The sequence below is a fragment of a genome, unplaced genomic scaffold (genome assembly GCF_019419815.1).
Source record: "Pyrus x bretschneideri cultivar Hongxiangsu unplaced genomic scaffold, Pyrus_bretschneideri_v1 Contig2, whole genome shotgun sequence".
NCBI lineage: Eukaryota > Viridiplantae > Streptophyta > Magnoliopsida > Rosales > Rosaceae > Pyrus > Pyrus x bretschneideri.
This window is the reverse complement of record NW_025999501.1, coordinates 7,227,175-7,248,007: the sequence shown is the minus strand read 5'-3', so window position 1 is coordinate 7,248,007 and position 20,833 is coordinate 7,227,175. Positions and strand designations below refer to the sequence as shown.

Genomic DNA, 20,833 nt, shown 5'->3' with positions numbered 1-20,833 from the left:
AATTAGTAGGCAGTATAATTATAACATAAACCGCAAATATGCAAAGGAAAAAACCATTACGGGTGGCCAGTGATTAGGGAGAATTTCAAACCCGTATTTTACACTGTCTTAAATTCGATACCTAGCACTTATGAACGATAGTTAGGAAGAAATTGAAATATTTCTATGATCCTTTCCAACTCTAGAAATGATGGATCACGGTAAGCCACCAGCTTATCTCTTTTTAAAAAAGAAAATATGCAAAAGAAATGATGGACTAATGAGTGACTTGCAAGGGTAATCAATTATCAAGTTGTCTTAATTTACAGTAACGATAACTCTCATATGCAAGCAAGAGAATCCACAGCTACAGACAAAATTGACGTTTTAACGTCACCTTAGTTGGTATTGACTACGGCTTAATAAATATTATTATACATTATAAATTAATAATTTTAATTTAAGAACTTGTTATTAGCATTTTAAAAATCACATTCTACACTCTTTTGTATTTTTCTTTTTAATTATAGATAATTTGGAGTGTCAAATAAGATTTTTATGAAGTGCTAATAACAATTCTCTTAATTTAATCATGTATTTTATAATAATAATAATAATAATTATTATTATTATTAAATTATAAATTATCAAGATAATGCAGTCAGAGACATTGACTTATGGGCTTTTTCTGCACAGCTGTTTCCTTCCGCTTCCTCAGAACTTGTTCAAGTTCAAATAATGGCATCGGCATGGGGTAGGGGTGGTGGTGGTGGTGGTGGTCGCTAAACTTAAAGCTCCGTTGTCCTTAATTGACCATTCTACCCCTACTAGTAGTACCTATTACTGAATTGCAATGGCACTGTACTTGCTGCTGCCAACCGTATTCCTCTTCGGTTTGCTTTTCCCGCCATGTTTGCCTCTAACGGTCGGAAGTCAAACGGAAACTGAAGCCCTCCTTGAGTTGAAGAGGCAGCTCGAGGACCCTCTGAATGTTCTCGATTCCTGGAAAGAGACCGCTGACCGGTCGCCCTGCAACTTCTTCGGAGTTGCTTGTGATGGGATTAGCGGAAAAGTGATTGGAATTTCTCTTGATAACAAGTCCCTTTCGGGGGAGATTTCGCCCGCCATTGGTGTTCTTAACAGCCTAGAGACGCTTTCACTGCCTTCCAACAACATTACAGGAAAGCTTCCTGCCCAAGTCACTCTTTGCGCAAATCTTAAAACTATAAATCTCACCGGCAACAAAATGGTCGGAGCAATCCCCGATCTTTCTGCCCTCGGAAAATTGGAGATTCTTGATCTTTCTACAAACTTCTTCTCTGGCGCATTCCCATCCTGGGTGGGGAATCTGACTGGGTTGGTTTCTCTCGTGCTTGGGGAAAATGAGTTTGATGAAGGTGAAATTCCTGAGGGGCTTGAAAACTTGACCAACGTAACTTGGCTCCATCTGGGGTTTACCCAGTTGAGAGGAGAGATTCCGGAATCTGTTTACGAAATGAAGGCATTGGAGACGTTGGATATGTCGAGAAACAAGCTCTCTGGGAAGCTCTCGGAGTCCATTTCCCATCTACAAAATCTCAATAAGATTGAACTTTTTCAAAACAATTTGACTGGAGAAATCCCACCAGGGCTTGCTAGTCTCACCCTCCTAAGGGAATTTGATATCTCATCAAACAAGTTTTATGGGAAGTTGCCTTCGGAGATGGGAAATCTCAAGAACTTGAAGGTTTTTCAGTTATTTGGGAACAATTTCTCCGGGGAATTCCCTGCTGGGTTCGGCGATATGAAACACCTTGGATCAGTCTCAATCTACGGAAACAGATTTTCTGGGGAATTTCCAACCAATTTTGGTAGATTCTCACCTTTGGAAAGCATTGACATATCGGAGAATCGGTTTTCAGGTGGTTTCCCAAGGTTTCTTTGTGAAAACGGCAGGTTAAATTTCTTGCTTGCTTTGAACAACAATTTTTCTGGGGAGTTTCCAGATTCTTATGTTCGTTGTAAATCTCTACAGCGGCTGAGAGTCAATCAGAACCGTTTGTCTGGGAAGATTCCAGCCGAGTTTTGGTCACTTCCCTACGCGACAATGATTGATTTTAGTGATAACAACTTCAGCGGAGAATTATCCCCCAGCATTGGGTTTTCTACCAGCTTGAATCAGTTGATATTGCAGAACAATGGTTTCTCAGGTTATCTTCCACCGCAACTTGGGGAACTATCGAACTTGGAGAAGCTCTATCTGAGCAGTAATAACTTTTCTGGTGAAATTCCTTCTGAAATGGGTGCTCTAAAGCAGCTGTCATCTTTGCATCTCGAATTGAATTCTTTGACAGGATCAATACCATCAGAATTGGGAAACTGTGTTAAGTTGGTGGACGTGAATCTTGCTTCGAATTCTCTAACTGGTAATATCCCTCGTACATTATCACTAATGAGCTCTTTGAACTCTCTAAATCTCTCGAAAAACCACCTCATGGGTTTGATTCCTGAAGCTTTGGCGAAACTGAAGCTAAGTTCTATAGATTTTTCTGGGAATCATTTATCTGGAAGAGTACCATCTGATCTTCTGACCATGGGAGGAGACAAAGCCTTTGCCGGAAACAAGGGACTCTGCATCGATCAATATTCCAGAACTCGCACAAATTCTGGGATGAACATGTGTACTGAAAAGCCGAATAAAAAAAGGGTGCTTGAAAGTAAACTGGTTTTGTTCTTTATTATAGCATCGGCGTTGGTTGTTGCTTTTGCTGGATTACTGCTTGTCAGTTATAAGAATTTCAAGCTTGGGAAGGCGGTTGACAGAGAAAATAAATTGGAAGCGGGGAAGGAGATAGATCCGAAATGGAAACTTGAATCTTTCCACCAGTTGGAAATAGATGCAGATGAGATATGCGATTTGGAAGAAGAAAATTTGATTGGAAGTGGCAGTACAGGGAAAGTTTACCGCATAGATTTGAAGAAGGTCGTGGCACGGTAGCTGTCAAACAACTTTGGAAAGAAGATGGCATGAAGCCTTTGATTGCAGAGATGGACATTTTGGGGAAGATTAGGCATAAAAATATACTGAAGCTATACGCTTGTTTAGTGAAGGGCGGATCTAGTGTTCTCGTGTTTGAGTACATGGCAAATGGTAATTTGTTTGAAGCGCTTCACAGAGAGATTAAATGCGGGAAGCCCGAATTGGATTGGTGCCAGAGGTATAAGATTGCTTTGGGAGCAGCTCGGGGGATTGCTTATCTGCACCATGATTGTTCACCAGCTATAATTCACAGAGATATTAAATCCACCAACATTCTGCTCGACGACGATTATGAGGCAAAAGTTGCTGATTTTGGGGTCGCAAAGATTGCAGAAAATTCTCAGAAGGGTTCTGATTACAGCTCATTCGCAGGCACACATGGCTATATTGCTCCCGGTGAGTTTCAAATCTACAAAAGCACATACTTTTATCCTTCCATCGTTGTTGGTCACATATGTTAGCGTTGGTTTCTTATTTCAACTATGCTTGTATCAATTGCTCTGCGACGTTTTCTACAACTCTAGAATTTTAATCTGCTCACCAGGTTTGATGTCGCTTTCATTTTTTATATTGGACCGTCTCATTCAATTCCGATTGTATCCAAAATTTCCATAACATGCATGTATTCAAACATTTTGAACTAATTTCCTGCAGAGCTGGCATATACTGCTAAAGTGAACGAAAAGTGCGATGTGTATAGCTTCGGTGTTGTGCTGCTAGAGCTAGTAACTGGTAGGAGACCAATTGAAGAGGATTACGGGGAAGGAAAAGATATTGTTTACTGGGTTTCAACGCATCTGAGTGACCGTGAAGCGGTTGTTAAGATTCTCGATGAAAAAGTGGCAGATGAAAGTGTCCAGGATGACATGATCAAGGTCCTAAAGGTTGCTGTTCTTTGTACTACGAAGCTACCATCGTTGCGCCCGACAATGCGGGAGGTGATAAAGATGCTTGCGGATGCTGATCCTTGCAGTTTCCGGTCCGGGAACAACACAGGTAACGACAAAAAAGTCAAGGATTTCTCACCCAGTACCGATGAGTTGCAGTTTTAGCAGTTGCTACGTAATTTCAAGGTTCAAAAGTTTGATGCAAGTGTGAATTTTTTCTTCGATAATGCTTGTAATGTGAGTAAGTAAAGAATTTAATATCATTTATATGATTACTAAATGTACCATAAAGTTTAAAAGTGTTGTTCCTTGCATCATGTGTGTTTGTCATTTTACCTAGCTGGACAATTATGGAAGTTGAGGTTCAATATAAAATGAATTGGTAATCAATGTTTTTAAAGACGAAGGCGAAACCAAGGTGTTTCATAGATAGCCCGCCTAGGCGAAAGTCTTGAGGCATGAAGCGAAGCCTCATAGGAGCTAAAATTATTAATATATATAGCAATACAACCGACATCAAATATATAGAGTCGAAATCAAAAATACAGAGTCAAAATTAATTGTAGAAGAATAATCAACAATCAAATAAAAAAATTTCTCCACTATGATAAACCCTAACCTTGAAAAGAAAACGCCCCAATTGATGCCTTAGGCGCACCTCGACCACCCTAAGCACGTTTAACCTACTCCTGCGGGGCAGAGGCGTTTTCCTCACCGCCCCACCTCGAAAACCGTCTAGGCGCATCGCAAGGCTCGTTTTTAAAACCATTGTTGGTAACATAGGAGGTAACTCAATTTTTTATAAGTATACACAAAGTTTTTCCTTTTTTCAATGTGAAATTCATACCCTCAACACGCATATAGAAAAAGAAAATAGGAGAAAAATAGATAGTACTCCCTTAATAGTTTTCTGTATTTTGTACTAGATATTTATAAATAAATATGAGAAAAAAAAAAGTCTTTCCTTCTTCTTCTACTAAACTAAGGTTAAGTTTACTTCCCTGTTTAGAACAAGATTAGCAAGACTTTTTACGAAAGAAAATTAAGAAATAATTGTCTATCGTTTGTTACGTTGGACTTAATCGAGTCTTTGACCCACACGCTCCCCTCCCTTTCTCCCCTTCTGTCTCTATACATGCATACAAAAATTAAGGTGTTCAAAGGGACTTGGTCTTTGGTCCTCAAAAACACTCTCAAAAGCGTGTAAGCGAGTCTTTGGTCCACTCTCTCCGACTCTTCCACCTTCTACACGTTTAAATTGAAACTGCCACCACAAACTTAATTTACCCCTTCTCTCTCATTCTTCTTCTTCTTCTTCTTCATCATCATCTCCCTGCCATGAAAGTTTCTGCACTATGGCTGCTCCTTATTCTTTAACACTTTTCATCATCACCTTCTCCTTGCTTACTTTCCTTCCTCTTTCACTCTCCTCCACCGTGTCGATTTCGGAATATTCTAACCAGCCTTCATCTGCGCACTCATACATCCCCAAAACCAGAAATCGTTTCTCAATTGTACTCGTTTCAAGTTTCCTACAGCTGCAACCGGAAGCAATGGCGGCGGCAGTCAAATTCGTCTCATCAAGAACGCTTCTTCTTCCTTCACTGCTATAGTTGCCGGAGATGGCTTCTTATGCGCCTTGAGGTCCCTGCCGTCTTCTTCCTCCAATACTAATTCGTCTTTGAGCTGCTGGAGGTTGTCTGGCAATCATAAGCGCATCTACCACGGCCCCCCTCTCAAGCAACTTGTTGCTGGAAATTCTCACGTTTGCGGCCTTATTGAGGATGGGTCTAGTACTAGTAGTCGCCTCCAGTGCTGGCAATGGCATTGGTTTAACAAAAGAATGATCAGTAGACACAACTACGGATTTTCAAGCATCGCGGTGGGAGAAAATTTTGTATGCGGAGTATCACAAATTGGAAAGGTTACTTGCTTAGGAAGCAATTATTTGGTGGTTGGGAAGGGGCCCAGCGCTATCAATGGCAAGAATGTTTACGGAGCTGTGAGTGCAGGTTTCCGTCATGCATGTGCCATCTCATCGGTTGATAGCAGTTTGGATTGCTGGGGAGATATGAAGGGTGAGAAACCTCAGGGGAGTTTCACGTCTCTGGCCTTGGGAGAAAACCGCAGCTGTGCTCTCAGGCGCAACGGAACAGTTGTTTGTTGGGGGGAAAACAACTTCAGCATGCCCGATATACTGAAAGATACATACTTCACAGCAATTGAAGCAAAACGCAGCGTCTTCTGCGGAGTTTCATCATCCAATTTTTCCTTGTATTGTTGGGGCAACCCAATTTTTAACGCCTCAAACAATTTCACGGTATTCGGAAGTGATGTGCAACCGGGGTCATGTACAAGGGAATGTCCGCACGGCAGCAATCCATTGCCAGGCTATGGTAGATTCTGTGAACACGGATATAAAGTCTGCCAACCTTGTCAGCCGAATGATGGAACGTCGCCGGGGCCGGGGCCATCGCCGCCGCCATCGCCGCCATCAGAACCAGGAAGTAGTAAGTGGAGCCGAAAAATGGTTGCTTTTCTTGTAGTCGGTTGTGTTGGGTCCTTAGCTTTTGTGGTGTCGGTATGTTTCTTTGTGTTCAAGTATTGCAAAACTGGAGTTGGAGGATCCCGTGTTCATGACTCAGGCCCCTTGGATGACCAGCCCCAGTTACAAGCCGAGGAAGGTGCAGCGGCAATGGCAGGGACACCGGTGTTAGAGAAGCGGCTAAGCCATTTGGTGAGCAATGGGGCTTCCTTGGAGGAATTTCCACTGCAACTACTACTCGAAGCCACCTCCAATTTCTCCGAAGAACACAAGGTCGGAACTGGCAGCTACGGCTCTGTCTACCACGCCACATTAGATGATGGTCGAAAAGTGGCCATCAAGCGTGCTGAGACGTCAATCTCTTCATCACACGGAGGCTACACAAAGCGCCAGCAGGACAAGGACTGTGCTTTTGTAAACGAGCTCGAGTCCCTTTCACGCCTCAACCACAAGAACTTGGTTCAATTACTTGGATTCTTCGAAGATGCAAAAGAGCGAATACTCGTGTATGAATACCTGGAAAATGGCTCCCTCCATGACCATCTCCACGAGCTCCCACACTCCCCTTTGCTCTCATGGGCCAAGCGCATCGAAGTGGCTCTTGATGCAGCCCGAGCGATCGAGTACCTACATGTGTATGCAATCCCACCAGTCATACACCGCGACATTAAGTCATCCAACATACTGTTGGATGACACATTGAGGGGCAAGGTAGCCGATTTTGGCCTATCTTTGATGGGGCCGGAGGATGAAGAAACTCACCTTTCGCTTGGCGCGGCTGGCACATTTGGGTACATGGACCCGGAGTACTATAGGCTTCGTCGTCTAACTTCCAAGAGTGATGTTTATAGCTTCGGAGTGGTGTTGCTTGAATTGTTGTCCGGTTACAACGCAATTCACAAAAATGAGAACGGGATGCCAAGAAATGTTGTTGATTTTGTCGTGCCGTACATTGCGAATGACGAGATACACCGGATTTTGGATCCAAGAGTGGCACCCCCAACGCCGTTTGAAATAGAGGCAGTGGCATATGTTGGGTACTTGGCAGCGGACTGTGTAAGACTACAAGGTAGTGACAGGCCAACCATGACTCACATTGTAAGTTGCTTGGAAAATGCGTCGGCTTATTTTTTGGCACACCCTTCTCACTCTCGTTCCAGTTCCACGACTGAATCCACGTGATGATGTAATGGTGCCATGACGGTGTCAAGTTTTGTAGAGCAAAAACCATTCACTTCCTTTTCATTTTCCAATTTTTTATGTGCATATATTGGACCTTTTTTTGTTTTCTTAATCTTCTTGGCATTTGCTGATTGGTCAAGACAGAAAGTGTATATAATTATATGTGTAAATTGCAACCACTGGATTTCAAGCCAGGACCTTTTCTTTTCTTCAACTTGGTCTTTGTTTCATTCAAATGGTTTAGCTTTGAATTTTTTTTCTCCTTCGAGAACAAGTCAAATTGGAGGAAAAGTCAACAAATAAAATACCAACAACAACAATGAAGCTTAATCTCATTAAGTGAAGTCTAGAACGCAACATCGCTTGATTTTACAGCACGTGTTCCATTAGCTCTTAAGTAAATGTATATCTAATATAAATTGATAAAAAAACACCTAATAGAATAACACTGAAAAGGAAGAAAAAGTATAATATCTAATATTTGGCCCACAAAAACAAGCAAAGCTATCATCCTCTTTCATCTTTATTACTTAAACAAAACAAAACCCTCAACCGTAAACCCTGGCCTTATTTGGTAGGTTGATTGGGATAGGTTGTGACTGATTAAAATAAATTTGAGTCCGGTCTATTGTTTGTTATGACCACAATATAGTGGTTTATATAACATATCATTATACATGAGTTACAAATCCTGTCTTACAAAGCTTAACCAATCTTTGTCAATCAAATCCTATTCCTAAAGCCCAATCTCATCTAGCTCGTCAAACGGACCAGAAATCTTTATTCTTCATTCTTTGAGTGATAATACTAGATTGTACATGAGACGGGTTTGGGACTGCAATTAATTCATGTGTACTAGAAGAAAAACATAATTGCGGATGACCTTGCTAATTGTGGCTATATTGCTATAATATGGATCTCAGGTATCACTGTCGTTTATTTGATGATACGACGAGCGTAGCTAAGACTCTTGTAATAATCCTGTGAGCTAGTTTTGGTGATGCACCGTAGCACCAAACTTCAATTCTCTAAAGTTTTCTAAAAACTCTTGATTTTAATACAGGACATCAAAGGTTCAAACGCAACACATAAATATAATTGACCCACTGTGTCGCTTAGCCAAATACCAGGATAGAAAAAGGAAATAAACAATATTTCTCCATATCGCTCCAATTTTGATTCAAACTATTATCCGAGTTGTGATTATAAAACAAATGTAATCGGAATTTAAGCTGACTCAAATGCCTTGAAAATAAATAACTGTGGTCTAACACAATATGAGTGTTAACTTATTTACTTCTTTTCTTTTTTTTGGGCTGACCTTTCCATAAGACATGTAGAAGTTGGGTCTCCGTTCGCAGGAGATTGCAAGCATAGCCTAACAACCAAATTGTGCAAAATTACCGACTTGAACTAAACTTGTAAGAATAGGAACACTTCACCTTCTATGCCGCTAGAGATTCTGAAGTCGACTTTCTTTTCTCAACAAGTCTAGTCAGCGCACTGTCAATTTCGGCAAACACATCCTCCTTGGCAAGACTTCCATCAATCTGAAGCAAACAGAAGTACAATCCAAGTTACATAATCCACAATCAAATGGATACAGTATTTTCATCATACAGTATGCAATCTCATCCCAACGGTTGCCAGCATAAGTTAAAATATAAAAGGCAAATTATGCAAATAGCACCTGCATTTTAGGCCTTGTTGCAATTTGCCACCTGGATAAAGGAAATGGAGTCACCCACCTCAGTTTAATCTAATTGCAATAGGCAACCTATGACTAACTCTGTTCTTTTTTCTGTCCAAAAAGTTGCATGTACTTTGCACATGACCCTTTCAACAGAGTGTGTGTTGACATCTTAGAGCTCAAAATACCCTTCAAACAGGCTGACCTGCGAATCATGTGCAACTTTTTGACGAAAAAGTTTGGTGGGAGGTAGCTATAGGTGCCACAGTGCAGCAAAATTGTAATGAAGTGGCCAACTCACTCAATTCTTTTCCAAGTGGAAAACGGAAACAACGGCTATAGATCAGATGGTATTGGTGTAATTTTCCCAAAAATAAAAAACATAATCCATTCTAACTATTTGACACTCATCCCATGTCAAACTTCTGCCATCTCAAAGGCATCAGCAATGTGAAGAGGGAGGTGTGTCAACAGTCAAGAAATAAATTCTGCAGTACTTTTCACAGGAAAAAAAAAAAAAACTATTTAAGTAACCCCTGCAAGTTATACATCTACAAATTTTATGATACCATGATCAACCTATGCATATGTTTATTTAGGGACTCCCGTTCTCCTAGATCCCAGGGTCCAAGGAAATCATGGTGATCCACCGTTCGATCTTAATTTAACATTGGAGGAGAAACACAATAAAAAAGTTAAGTGACCATCTGGATTGAGATTGAAATGGGGGTGACCACAATTTCCTTGGACCCTGGGGTCTACGAGAACATGTCTGTTTATTTAGGATCCTTCTCTTGATGATATCATGATACCATATGACACAATCCTTTATAAAGTTAGCTACCTTGGAGAAAGACAGTTTAGTAGGCACTTTTTTTTCTCCCAGGAAAAGAATATGCCCATGGAACCTGCTACTAGGCTTGACTTTACACCGTTTATGTTATCAGAAAACCAGACTTAGCTGTCAAGGTGAAGAGACTTTTCAGTGGGCCGGGAACACGGCCTTGTACACCAAGTGTCATATTACAAGTGATTGGATACTTTAAAAAATAATTTCAACCACTTATATTATGACACGATGTATCGGCAATGTTCCCGGCACACTGAAAACTTTTTCGTCATGGTGGACTATGCTGGTGCAAACTTGCAATTGCATAGGTGTACAATTATGAGTAGAGTAACGCCGAAAATGAGCAAGTATATCAAGAAAACAAACACTTAATAAATTGTTAAAAAAGAATAAGAAATGAGTGAGGTGAAGTGATTCTTCCTTTTCCTTTTTCTATTCCTCCCCACCCTCTCCAAAATATAAAATAAACAACACTAACAAATAAATAACCCTTTTCCCTACTGACCTTTTAATAACTTTTATTTTACAACTTTACCCTTGGGTAATCAGCACTGCCTCTTGGATATATGAAGATTGACAATTTGAAATGGGAATATGAGAAGGGAACAGCACCTCATCTTGGCTTCAGACACAAGTGTTGTTTTAAGCTACTTAGATATCATCTATATGATAAGCACAAGGATATACTTTCCTGGAATTCCTTTCATGCAGATTGTAATCAAGGTGTTGAATTTCAAGACACTTTCCCAGCGTGTGACTTTATTCTTATAGTGGAGGTAGTCTCGAAGACAACCATGATTAGCAAACGGATGATACATAAAGCACTCCCAATTGATTAGAATAATGCTTTAGAAAGATGATGTTGCTACGACTGCAAAAATTTCATATTTTATAATAGTGAGGAAATATGAGGTCTCCATTGGGTTGGCTGATCTCCAGCCTCCATAGCATTTAGGCTCAGCTAGCTCATGCTGGTAGGTGGGTCTTTGGGTTCATGGTGGGCATGTAAGATAAGGTAGGATGGGATTGGACAGCGGAATTTGGTAGACTAGAGGAAGCAAAAATACATAAAAGTTGAAATTAAACAATAATAAAAGATAACTGGAATCTATCCAGGGGCTTGACGCCCGTGGTAACAGGCCAAGAAAGGGTGTGAAACTAATCCTGCAGAAACAAACAATAGCAGAGATACCGTGGAAGGAATTGCTTCACCCCTTATTTGTATCTCTATAGGAAAATATCACTATATTGGCTGACCTATCAGAACATCGGTCAATATTTTTCATCCTTAACCTAACATACTAGCATCAATAGCACATGTTCAGGCAAGGATATAGTTGGACACCCCAAATATGTGGATCATTTGTTTTAATATCCAGCTATGAAATTAAACAAATGATAAAATGGTTGATGAGACAAGAATGTTTAAACCACTGAAGACTAGCTATCAACAAACATTGATATCCTAAGTTGATTTCGCATCATATTACCAGAAGACTAGATATCAATAGACCCGTGTATACAAGTAAATAGCATACACATATAAGAATAAATAGAACATGCACATAGGGTGTACAAGTAAATACACACATTGAGTACTACACGGATATGTACATTGTGCAAATAAATATATGTAATGTTTTTTTAAACAAGAGGCATCACATACACACATTAGAGAGAGAGAGAGAGATTATATACATGCCTTAACTGTTATGTCTTCGTACATTGAAAGTACCGCCTCCACATTCTGATGATGAGTGTGTAATCGCAATTTCACCTTTTGTTGAAGTAAAATAAAAATAAATATAATTTAGTCGCTAAGTGGCTATACTTGATTAAAAACCTACATGGACTATCAAAGAATTAAGAAAATCTATTAAACAAGAGAACAATGATAATTGATCACCTTGAAGTCAAAGTATTATGAATTGGAAGAATGATTCAAAATTTACCTTTTCTTCTGTATCATCAAAACGTTGGGTGAGCCTTGACGCTATCTCTTGGGTCTCTGGCGGAGAATACTTCAAATGGTATATCTTTCCAGTAACAGGATCTAACCTTCTTCCAACAACTCTCTCAACAAGAATATCTTCTGAGACCTGCAAATCAAAAGTCAGATGGTTAACAACAGTTGTGAAGCTCACACTGACTTTTTGCATCCAACAAACGAAAATTTCCATTGTTCTTTTTTTTTCCCCACTATGCATCAGAAAAGCTAAAATTCGTGATATAAAACAATTTTCCTGGCTTATAAACTAAAAAAAAAAAATCAAATAAAAGAACTAAAATACGCATCGATGCTTCTTCAAGACTATCTCCTATTTATGTACAATGTTTGAACAATTATAAAACAGTAAACGTGAACAGCAGCAAAAACTAATCCTTACTTCTAGTAGAATGAAAAGATCCGGCTTGAAGCCTAATTCCTTAAGAGCAAGTGCTTGCGATGAACTCCTAGGGTACCCATCCAAAAGCCAACCTTTTTCTTGAGAATCTGGCTGCAATAGACGGTCTTTCACCATCTACAGGATTAAAACCAAGGAATCATCACTAGCATGACAAAATGTCAACATAAATAAATTTTCCTTGTTCCATGTACTCCCTACCATGACAACTATTTCATCCGGAACCAATTTTCCTTGTTCCATGTACTCCCTTGCACGCCTTCCATTTTCACTCCCAGAAGCAATTTCTGCTCTAAGTAAATCTCCAGCAGCGACGTGCACTAAACCATACTGCATATAGAGGATGACTTGATTCAATCTGCTTTCGTCATGAGACAATCATGACATAAAGTGGTAAGTAGTAACTTATATAAACAATGCTATAAATTCATAACAATTTGAAAACTTCTCCGGCCTCAAATTTTAGCGTCACGAAGATACATACATTACACATACAATCACATCCGAAATCAATCAATTGCTTTACGTGCATACCCATTATATCTTAGGCAAACAAAAACTGCATGAAAATTGTACAAAATGGGACTCCTCTGAGGCGAATAAAACATTGGTATCATTGCACTTTCGAGTAGCAAAAGTCCCAAGTTGCAGATAGAACCAGCAAATCAAAACAATTAGGTATAAAATTTCGTAATAGCAAGAACTCACTTTCTGAGTAATCAGCTGGCACTGCGTTCCTTTACCGGAAGCAGGCGCCCCCGATATCATTATTCTTAGCGGCTCCGCCTTGCCACAACCTTCAACCTATTAAACAACAATAATAATCCATAAAATTAACTAAAAAAATAAACAAAAACAAGAAATTGTGGTGGGAGGGTAAATGCGTACCAGGAAATTGGGAGCTTTGCTGGAACGAGAGGGAATTAGGGTTTGAGGGCGAGAGGGGGAGAAGGTGGAAGCGAAAGAAGATTGGGAGGATCGAAGGAGCTTGAAAGGCTTGGGCTTTGAATTGGAAGACGAAGACAGATGTGCGCAGGGGAGCTGAGGAGGAGCTTTGTTAGGCTGTGCTATGGCGGATGCCATTGCTTGGTGGACTACACTTACATTGCAAGCCATTCTCTCTCTTCCTTGCGCGCGCTCTCTCTCTCTCTCTCTCTCTCGGCGGGCAGACTTCACTGCGCAGAGATTCACATCCACCGTTAAGTTCAACTGTAGCGTTAATATTTAAAGATTTGGCTATTATCAAGGGGTGGGCATCCCCATACGGCCAAACATGGGATTGTAGTTTTTCCGAAGACATGGAATAAGGGCGAAGCTATCTGTGTACATTTTTTTATCTTCTGTACAACTTTATTAATTTCTATTGTAGTATTTCTCTTTATTTGTAAATGATAGATATTAAGTTTGATTCTTGTAATATCGTTTGTTCAAAAAAAAAAACAAAAATTTATGTCATTTGATCATCTTTGATTCATTTGATTCGAGACCAAAAATTGAGATGGGTCTATAAAAGGTAAGCATGAGTGTGTGGATAGATTAGTTGTAAAATAAGCGATTAGGGGTTTGATAAATTGTATTTTGAGAGTGTTGCAAGTACGAAAGGTAGTATAAAAGCATTTAGTAAATTTTAATATAAAAGTGATATAATCGTGTATATGACAAAAATAGACATGGTGGTGTGGGCTGGGATGGTGGTGATGACAGTGATGGTAAGGACAATGGTGGTGATGGCAGCTGCAAATGGTTCTGGTGATGGTGGTAGTGGTGGTGGGGACGGCGGTGGTAAGGGTGGTAGTGGTGGCAATTGTGGTTGTGATGGTGGTGGTGGCGGCGGCTGCAGCGGTGGCAATGATAGGTGGTGCTAATGGTGGTGATTGTGCAAGGTTAGTGGTTGTAGTGGTAGGTAGTGAACTCACTTTGTTCTCCGACAAAGAAAATAAATGTAGAATGATTAAAGAAGGGTATAAAATATCCATTAAAGGCTCAACTCTGTTTTTTTATGAAAATAGCTTTTAAAAGCAACCTACAAACTCCTTTTAAAAGCTACTATCTAGAGGACAATACTTTCAAAATAAGCAAAAGTTTTTATTTTTTTTCCAAACACTTCTTATTGCATAACTGTAAAGTGAATTAGTTTTTGGTAAAAAAATAAAATAAAAACCAAACGGGGCCTAACTGCAGTAGTCGTCTACCACTTATTACTACATTTTTATTTTATGAACATTCCTCTTAACTTGTAAGGCCTTCCATAAAATTTTGAGTGAGTGTGATACTTATATATAGGAATCAGACAACTTGAGTTTGCTAACACTACTGCTACATTAATGTGAGTCTAATATATTGCCATTGTAGGATGAGTTTGATATATTAAATGTGGGACCCGTCTACTTTTGTTTTATCTCTATTTTATGATTGGTTACTTCATTTCTCTCTCTTGGTATGTATTGTATAGGTATCTTATATATGAGTTCAATATATTAAACTAAAAATAAGAACTCATAACACTCAAATTTTCGGCTACTATAGGAGTTTGATTTTTATATTATTAGTATCACACTCAATTTCCTGTCCACTATGGAAGACTTTAGTATAAATGTATTATTATATAAAAATGACCATTTTAGTTTAATTTTTTATGCAATGATACATTTACAAACTCACCCTTTTAGGGTGAGGGGAGTAAATTGGTTTGATTTTGACTTCAAATAACAAGTTAAACAACTCAAATCAGCCAACTCCTCTTAGTGTAGATTATATCGTTTGTTTAAAAAAAATCAGAAGTGTAACAATTGGGTTGGCTACAATTTTGAGCTTTGTGAACTGCCTTAAACTGAACTGGATTGACCATTACATATTTATTTTACATTAAGGGGCAAGAGAATAAATTGCTATCAAACTCGTCATCCACAAAATTTAAATTTATAATCTCTCACTTACAAAGGAAGAAAATATGACCCGTACTTAAAATTGAAGGTTGAAACTATGAAGTTATTGACTCTTAAGTTGTAACTATATTTGTTACTAGCCCTTGAACTTTGGTAACATCTTAGTTTTTAGGATGGTTTGATGCTAGAAAATAAAAGTTATGTAGAAAATGATGGATTTTTATTGTTATAATTGGGCTAATGATTATTAGGTTTAGGTCCAAACTGCCCGAACCAAATCATCCAAAATTAATTTGGTATGATATCCTTTAGAATTTTTGTCACATCCGAATCGAATAATGTGAGTGAAAATGGGCATGGGTTTGGGATAGCGGTCCATCTCGAACCATGCCCATTTCTTAGAATATTGTGCTGATGAATTAAGGACCTAAATTATAGGGAGAAATTCACTATAAGTAAATTTATCTAATGGAAAAATTAGTTGTGTTTTTTACTTGTAAGTTCAATTCTTTAAAAACAGTCTACCAAATGCATTTTACACTCGTTTTTTGTATCTGTAAAACGAAAAGTTCACCAAATATAAGATTGTAACATCAATTTTTGAATTGTTTACCCCTTCATTTAACAGAAAAAATAGACGAAGTTGACGAAAAGAACTAAAATGCCACTCCAGTCGAGAGTGAAAATGAAAGGGGAGGGGGGACAAGCTCATGGACAATTTTGTGATCAACCCAAATAGTAGCAATATAGATTAAGGGGTAAAACCAAAGTATATATAAAGGATACAAAAGGGAGATTCAAGTTTAAGCTGACTAGTCAATGTTTTATACATACACACCATTGCTGAAAGATCAATCATCAGACATGTCCTGACTTGCTTCCATCCATGAAACGAGGGTGTTGACATGAGGCATGTAAGACCGCCGGATACATCCATTTACCATGTCGACCTTCCTCATCTCTTGGTCTCGAAAACTATAAGCATACAACGAGCCATCTTCGTCTCTCTTGAAAATAATATCTCCCTTGATTCTTAAACTGAAAAGAGGAACCATGTCTATGACGGAACCCACTGTGATACTGTGATTCTTTGTCCAGACTTCCCCGCACAAACCTTTCAAGATCCAAATGTCGATATGGTTCACGTCCTCATGAATGACAAAACTCAAAAGGCCACCCATTTCAAGGATCCTGTCATGAGTTCGGCTGGGTTTTGGGAGCGGTATTTGGTGAAACTTCTCCTTCTCAACTTCCATAGATACTATGTAATCGCTGCGGTCAACTTGAGGAATCCAGTGAAGACCTCCAATGGCTGAAACAGGTGCATATCCAAACCAACGAAGGAGCCTGAATGGAGGGCCATTTACCTCTCTCCATGCTTGTGTCCAAAGACTCAAAATCTCACAGCTGTCAAACCCCAACTCATCCCGAAACAAGTGGATTACTTTGTATTCACCCGTAACATCATTCAGTATAAAACCATAGGATTCACGACGTGGATGAGATAAAGTACCCAGAGGAAGTGCAATCAGCTTCCTAGTCACAGGATTCATGACTGCCAGTCCTCCTTTCTTCACCATGTTATCAAGCAAAATTAGACCATTGCAGGTGGCTCTGATCATGCCCGAGCATTTTAAATTGTACTCTCCTATCTCACTCTTATCATTTTTGAAGTCCAGAAACTGGACAGAATACATTGGAGAGTTTATGAGAGGGTGGCCAAAAATGGGGATAGGGTTTGGATGAAAAAGTTTTAGTTCAACCGAGACAGTGTTTGGCTTTTCTCGTGGTATAGAAACCTTAGAAAAAGGGTATAAACTGTCCTTTGGAATTGGTGATAGAAAGATCAAAACAGATTCAGAACGATGGAGATGAGCATCAATGAATTTGGGGTTTTTAATTATGTTATACCAAGGCTTGCAGACAAACCTTGACCTTTGAAGAGAGTCGAGAGGAAGTCGCACAAGGATATTTGATACACAATCTTTATGGAGGTAAGGGGCTTGTGCTTCTGGCCACTGTTTTTTCTCTTCCTCTAATTTCTTGGTCAACGATCTCTCCTCCACTAACCTTAATAAGCCTGCATTCTTGTTTCCAATTAATTTCTCCATTATGGCCTTTTAGTTTAAGCACTTGACACCTACAAATAAAGGATAACGTTACAAACATTCATTTCCAAATGAAGTAAGTATTAAATAAGCCAAAAATAAAATATAAAACAAGAGAGTGAGGATAACAATGGCTTGGCAGCTTTCAGGAAAGCATCAAATGAAGTCATGAAACGTACTATGTGGAAACCTATTTCCACCGCCCAATGAGAATATTACACTTGAACTGAAGGATGCCGCTTTCACTGTACCCCTCAATCCAACACGGGAAAGCTATGCACGATCTCACCCTGCATCAAATGAGGTAGGTGAAGCCTCGACTTGCAAACCCACAGAGGAAGCCTCCTCTGTTGGGCTCGCGTACCAGACATACCAATTATTGCCCAAAAGCTCATCAACCCCTGCAGGCCTAATAAGGAATACAACCCAGATAACGGTTGATACTGCGACCAATAAGCACACACCATATGTACCGCTACAAGCTACAATCATTCTTGAGTTAAGCCAGTATAAAAGGACCAGGTACGACTACGCTGGGGGCATGCTATTCAGAAGGTCCTACTTAGGATGACATCTAACTTGCTTAGGACCAAAAGAAGCTCAAAAGGTATTAAGAATATAATTCATGACGGGGAGTGTGCCCTAGTAAAAAAGGCTCTAAAATCTAGCCAACCATGCACTAGGATGCCAGATTTATGCGCGCAAATGAGACAAGTGTCAGAGCCTCTCCGCAACACCTCGACAGCCAATCTAGAAACTTAACCCCCAACCTCTGCACAGAGCTCCTGAGGATATTTGCTGCATCCTAGTGGCTACCGATTACTTCACAAAAATAGGTTGATGCATTGCCTCCGCAGCTTGCGTACCAAACTAACAACAATAATAATCATCCAACTACAGCTCCCCACCAATCGCAATCGACATGAATCAAAGAAAACAGAAACTGCTTCCCAATTCTTACACTACACTATATAATTGTCACCTCCTCCTCCTCCTCCTCCTCATCATATATAAAATGGTCCAAACCAAACCTCAGTGTCGTTTTAGAGCGAGATTGCCAAACAAATCATTATATATACATATATATATATATGCATATAATTTCAGGGTAGTAATAGTAACGAAGCCATTAATTAAGACAGACTACGACTTGACTTTTGTTGATCAAATTCAATTCAGAAACAGACTGGTTAGCAAAGAACAAGTAACTATTTATTTGACAAACACCACATCACACCACAACAAAACATCCACGGTGGCAGGACCGGTGGTCCACAAAGCAAGCAGCCGGCCCTCCCTCCCTAGATCTAATCGCAAGCAGGAAAAAAAAAAGAGGGAAATTCAACGGTAGTTCACTAAAAAAGGGCGCCCCAAGCTAACAAGGGTCCCGCTTTACGAGGGTCGGGGAACGTCTAATTCTACTGTAAGCAGCCTTACCTTGCTTTGCAGGCTTCCACGACTCAAAAATGTGACCCTTCAGTCACAAAGAAGCAACATTTCCGTTACGCCGAGCATCGCAACCTTTTGAGTAAATTTTTCAAAAGAGAGAACCCAGAACCCAGAATCAAGAAGAATTAATTCAATTGTACGAAGTGAATGTGAAATGGTAAAAAAAAAAAAAAGAGTTGGGAATTGGGATCATATCTCAAATTCCCTGCGATTGGAATTGGAATGGGATCATGGGATTACCTGATCGATGATTGTGATTGATTCGTCTGGCGAAAGTGATCGAAATTCACGACGTCTGCGTCTCGAAATTTTGTAGAGAGAATGAAAACTGAAACAAAAGCTACTTACTACTACCACCCCACTTATACGACAAAGGCGACGACCAAGACCACGACCAAACCAAAGGAGAAATGCTCGTCTTCCGTTACCCACAACGCCAGCTGGTGCCCCGTGCCCTCTCTCTCTCTCTTCCGTTGAAGCGTGTCCCTCACAATTTAATACTATTTTATTTCGTGTAAGCCAATCTACACATTCGTTTTTACTTCTCATACATCTTTCTCAATTTCGGCCTTCAAATCAAATGAATACAAAAATATCAATGACTTAAAATTAATAAGAATGTGTAAGATATAAAAATTAGTTTGTGAATATCACAATCTTTTTATTTTATGAAAAAAAAAAAAAAAATGTGATCTCGTTCAATCTAATTTTGAAATTTTGGAAGAAAATTAAGTGCAGTCTCTTCCAAATGTCAAATGGGAATACAATTACTTTTGGCCTACCAAGTCAAACAGAAGGTTAAAATAGATGCGATAGTCTGAAAAAAAATGTATTTGTGAGAATTTAAACTCTCGAGTTAGAGAAATTTTTTAGTTTTTCTAAAATACGAGTACACCACATATCAATATACAATGAAACACTTATAAATATATTTTTCACCAATTATATTATGACATATGAACAATCCACTCATGTTCTAAAAACATTGAAAATTTTCTCCTCAAGTTCTAGTTGAGGAGTTCCAAACTAACCGCTAGAAGAACCTCTGCTAAGGGTAGTGCAGGGCCACCAAACTATCGTGAGCACAAGGCAACAGATTAATACTTCGCTTAGGTTTTTTTTTTTTTTTTTTTTTGTGTGTGGAAACAAAAGCTTAGTTGTTAAGTTTTGGTTTATTTTATTTTAGTGTAAAAATGACAGTCAAATAAAAAAGAAAGGAGCCCCGCCGAGTACCAGTTATCCTCTCCGCTCCTCCTCTGTCAGTCCAGTCAATCCAGTCAGTCGACATCCTCGAGTGGGTCGGCCGTGGGCGTGGGGAGTGAGTCTACTAGTCAGCGTCATCACGGCCGTAATTAAATTTTTATTACTTTTGACCCTGAATTTCATTTCTTGGGAGTTACCTCGTCAAAAGGATTCGGATAGGATCCTAAAGATCTGTAAATCATGTCTGTTCATCATATATTATGCGATTATTTTTTGTAAGGTACGGTTTGTAGTTAATTTTAAATAAAAATATTTAAAATTATTTCGACTGTTTAATTAAAGATATTAGATTCTGGGTGTATGTCAGACTGGTAAGCTTAATCGGAGGAATACAGTGACAGTCCAAGTGGCTGCCCAACCCATCCTGTAGTTATTTCTGTGCTTCTAGCAAAAACAGCCTCATCTTTTCCATTCCTAACCGCTGTAAGCCGAGCTGACCCACGAAAAGTAAGGACTTTCAACGTCCCTATATGTACTCTTCACTAATTGTCGGGAAACTAGGAAGAGGATTCTTTCCCCTCCGTATCTCTCTTTCCTTTCCTCTCCTTCTACTTGGACGGTTAAGATTAAG

General features: G+C 39.3%; 4 protein-coding genes across 6 annotated transcripts; 2 read left to right on the top strand and 2 right to left on the bottom strand.

The window, feature by feature from the left end:
- Positions 1 to 904: 904 nt before the first annotated feature.
- Positions 905 to 4,199, top strand: LOC103952537 (receptor protein-tyrosine kinase CEPR2; the record flags this gene model as incomplete). Its single annotated transcript, XM_048583362.1, is given in 3 exon segments — positions 905 to 2,939; positions 2,942 to 3,394; positions 3,653 to 4,199. Coding segments are annotated over 3 exon segments (2,886 nt in total), but the record flags the coding sequence as incomplete, so codon positions are not given.
- Positions 4,200 to 5,131: 932 nt separating this feature from the next.
- LOC103952538 (serine/threonine-protein kinase-like protein CCR4) lies at positions 5,132 to 7,826 on the top strand. Its single transcript, XM_009364138.3, is given in 2 exon segments — positions 5,132 to 5,346; positions 5,349 to 7,826. Coding segments are annotated over 2 exon segments (2,370 nt in total). The 5' UTR covers positions 5,132 to 5,240; the 3' UTR covers positions 7,613 to 7,826.
- Positions 7,827 to 8,746: 920 nt separating this feature from the next.
- Positions 8,747 to 13,774, bottom strand: LOC103952539 (adenylate kinase, chloroplastic). Its single transcript, XM_048583233.1, has 7 exons — positions 13,446 to 13,774; positions 13,266 to 13,361; positions 12,759 to 12,887; positions 12,540 to 12,674; positions 12,105 to 12,251; positions 11,855 to 11,929; positions 8,747 to 9,162 (listed from the first exon to the last, which is right to left on the bottom strand). Exons 1-7 carry the CDS (start codon positions 13,671 to 13,673, stop codon positions 9,058 to 9,060), a joined length of 915 nt encoding a protein of 304 aa, XP_048439190.1. The 5' UTR covers positions 13,674 to 13,774; the 3' UTR covers positions 8,747 to 9,057.
- Positions 13,775 to 16,165: 2,391 nt separating this feature from the next.
- LOC103952540 (F-box/LRR-repeat/kelch-repeat protein At2g27520) lies at positions 16,166 to 19,429 on the bottom strand. Of its 3 annotated transcripts, XM_009364141.3 has the most exons (4): positions 19,240 to 19,429; positions 18,988 to 19,071; positions 17,730 to 17,840; positions 16,166 to 17,582 (listed from the first exon to the last, which is right to left on the bottom strand). In XM_009364141.3, the coding sequence occupies exon 4, from the start codon at positions 17,551 to 17,553 to the stop codon at positions 16,294 to 16,296; it is 1,260 nt and encodes a 419-aa protein (XP_009362416.2). In that variant the 5' UTR covers positions 17,554 to 17,582; positions 17,730 to 17,840; positions 18,988 to 19,071; positions 19,240 to 19,429; the 3' UTR covers positions 16,166 to 16,293. The 3 variants fall into 3 exon arrangements, with proteins under 3 accessions (XP_009362416.2, XP_009362417.2, XP_009362415.2); XM_009364142.3 differs by lacking the exon at positions 17,730 to 17,840; XM_009364140.3 differs by lacking the exons at positions 17,730 to 17,840; positions 18,988 to 19,071.
- Between the last annotated feature and the right edge of the window lie 1,404 nt (positions 19,430 to 20,833).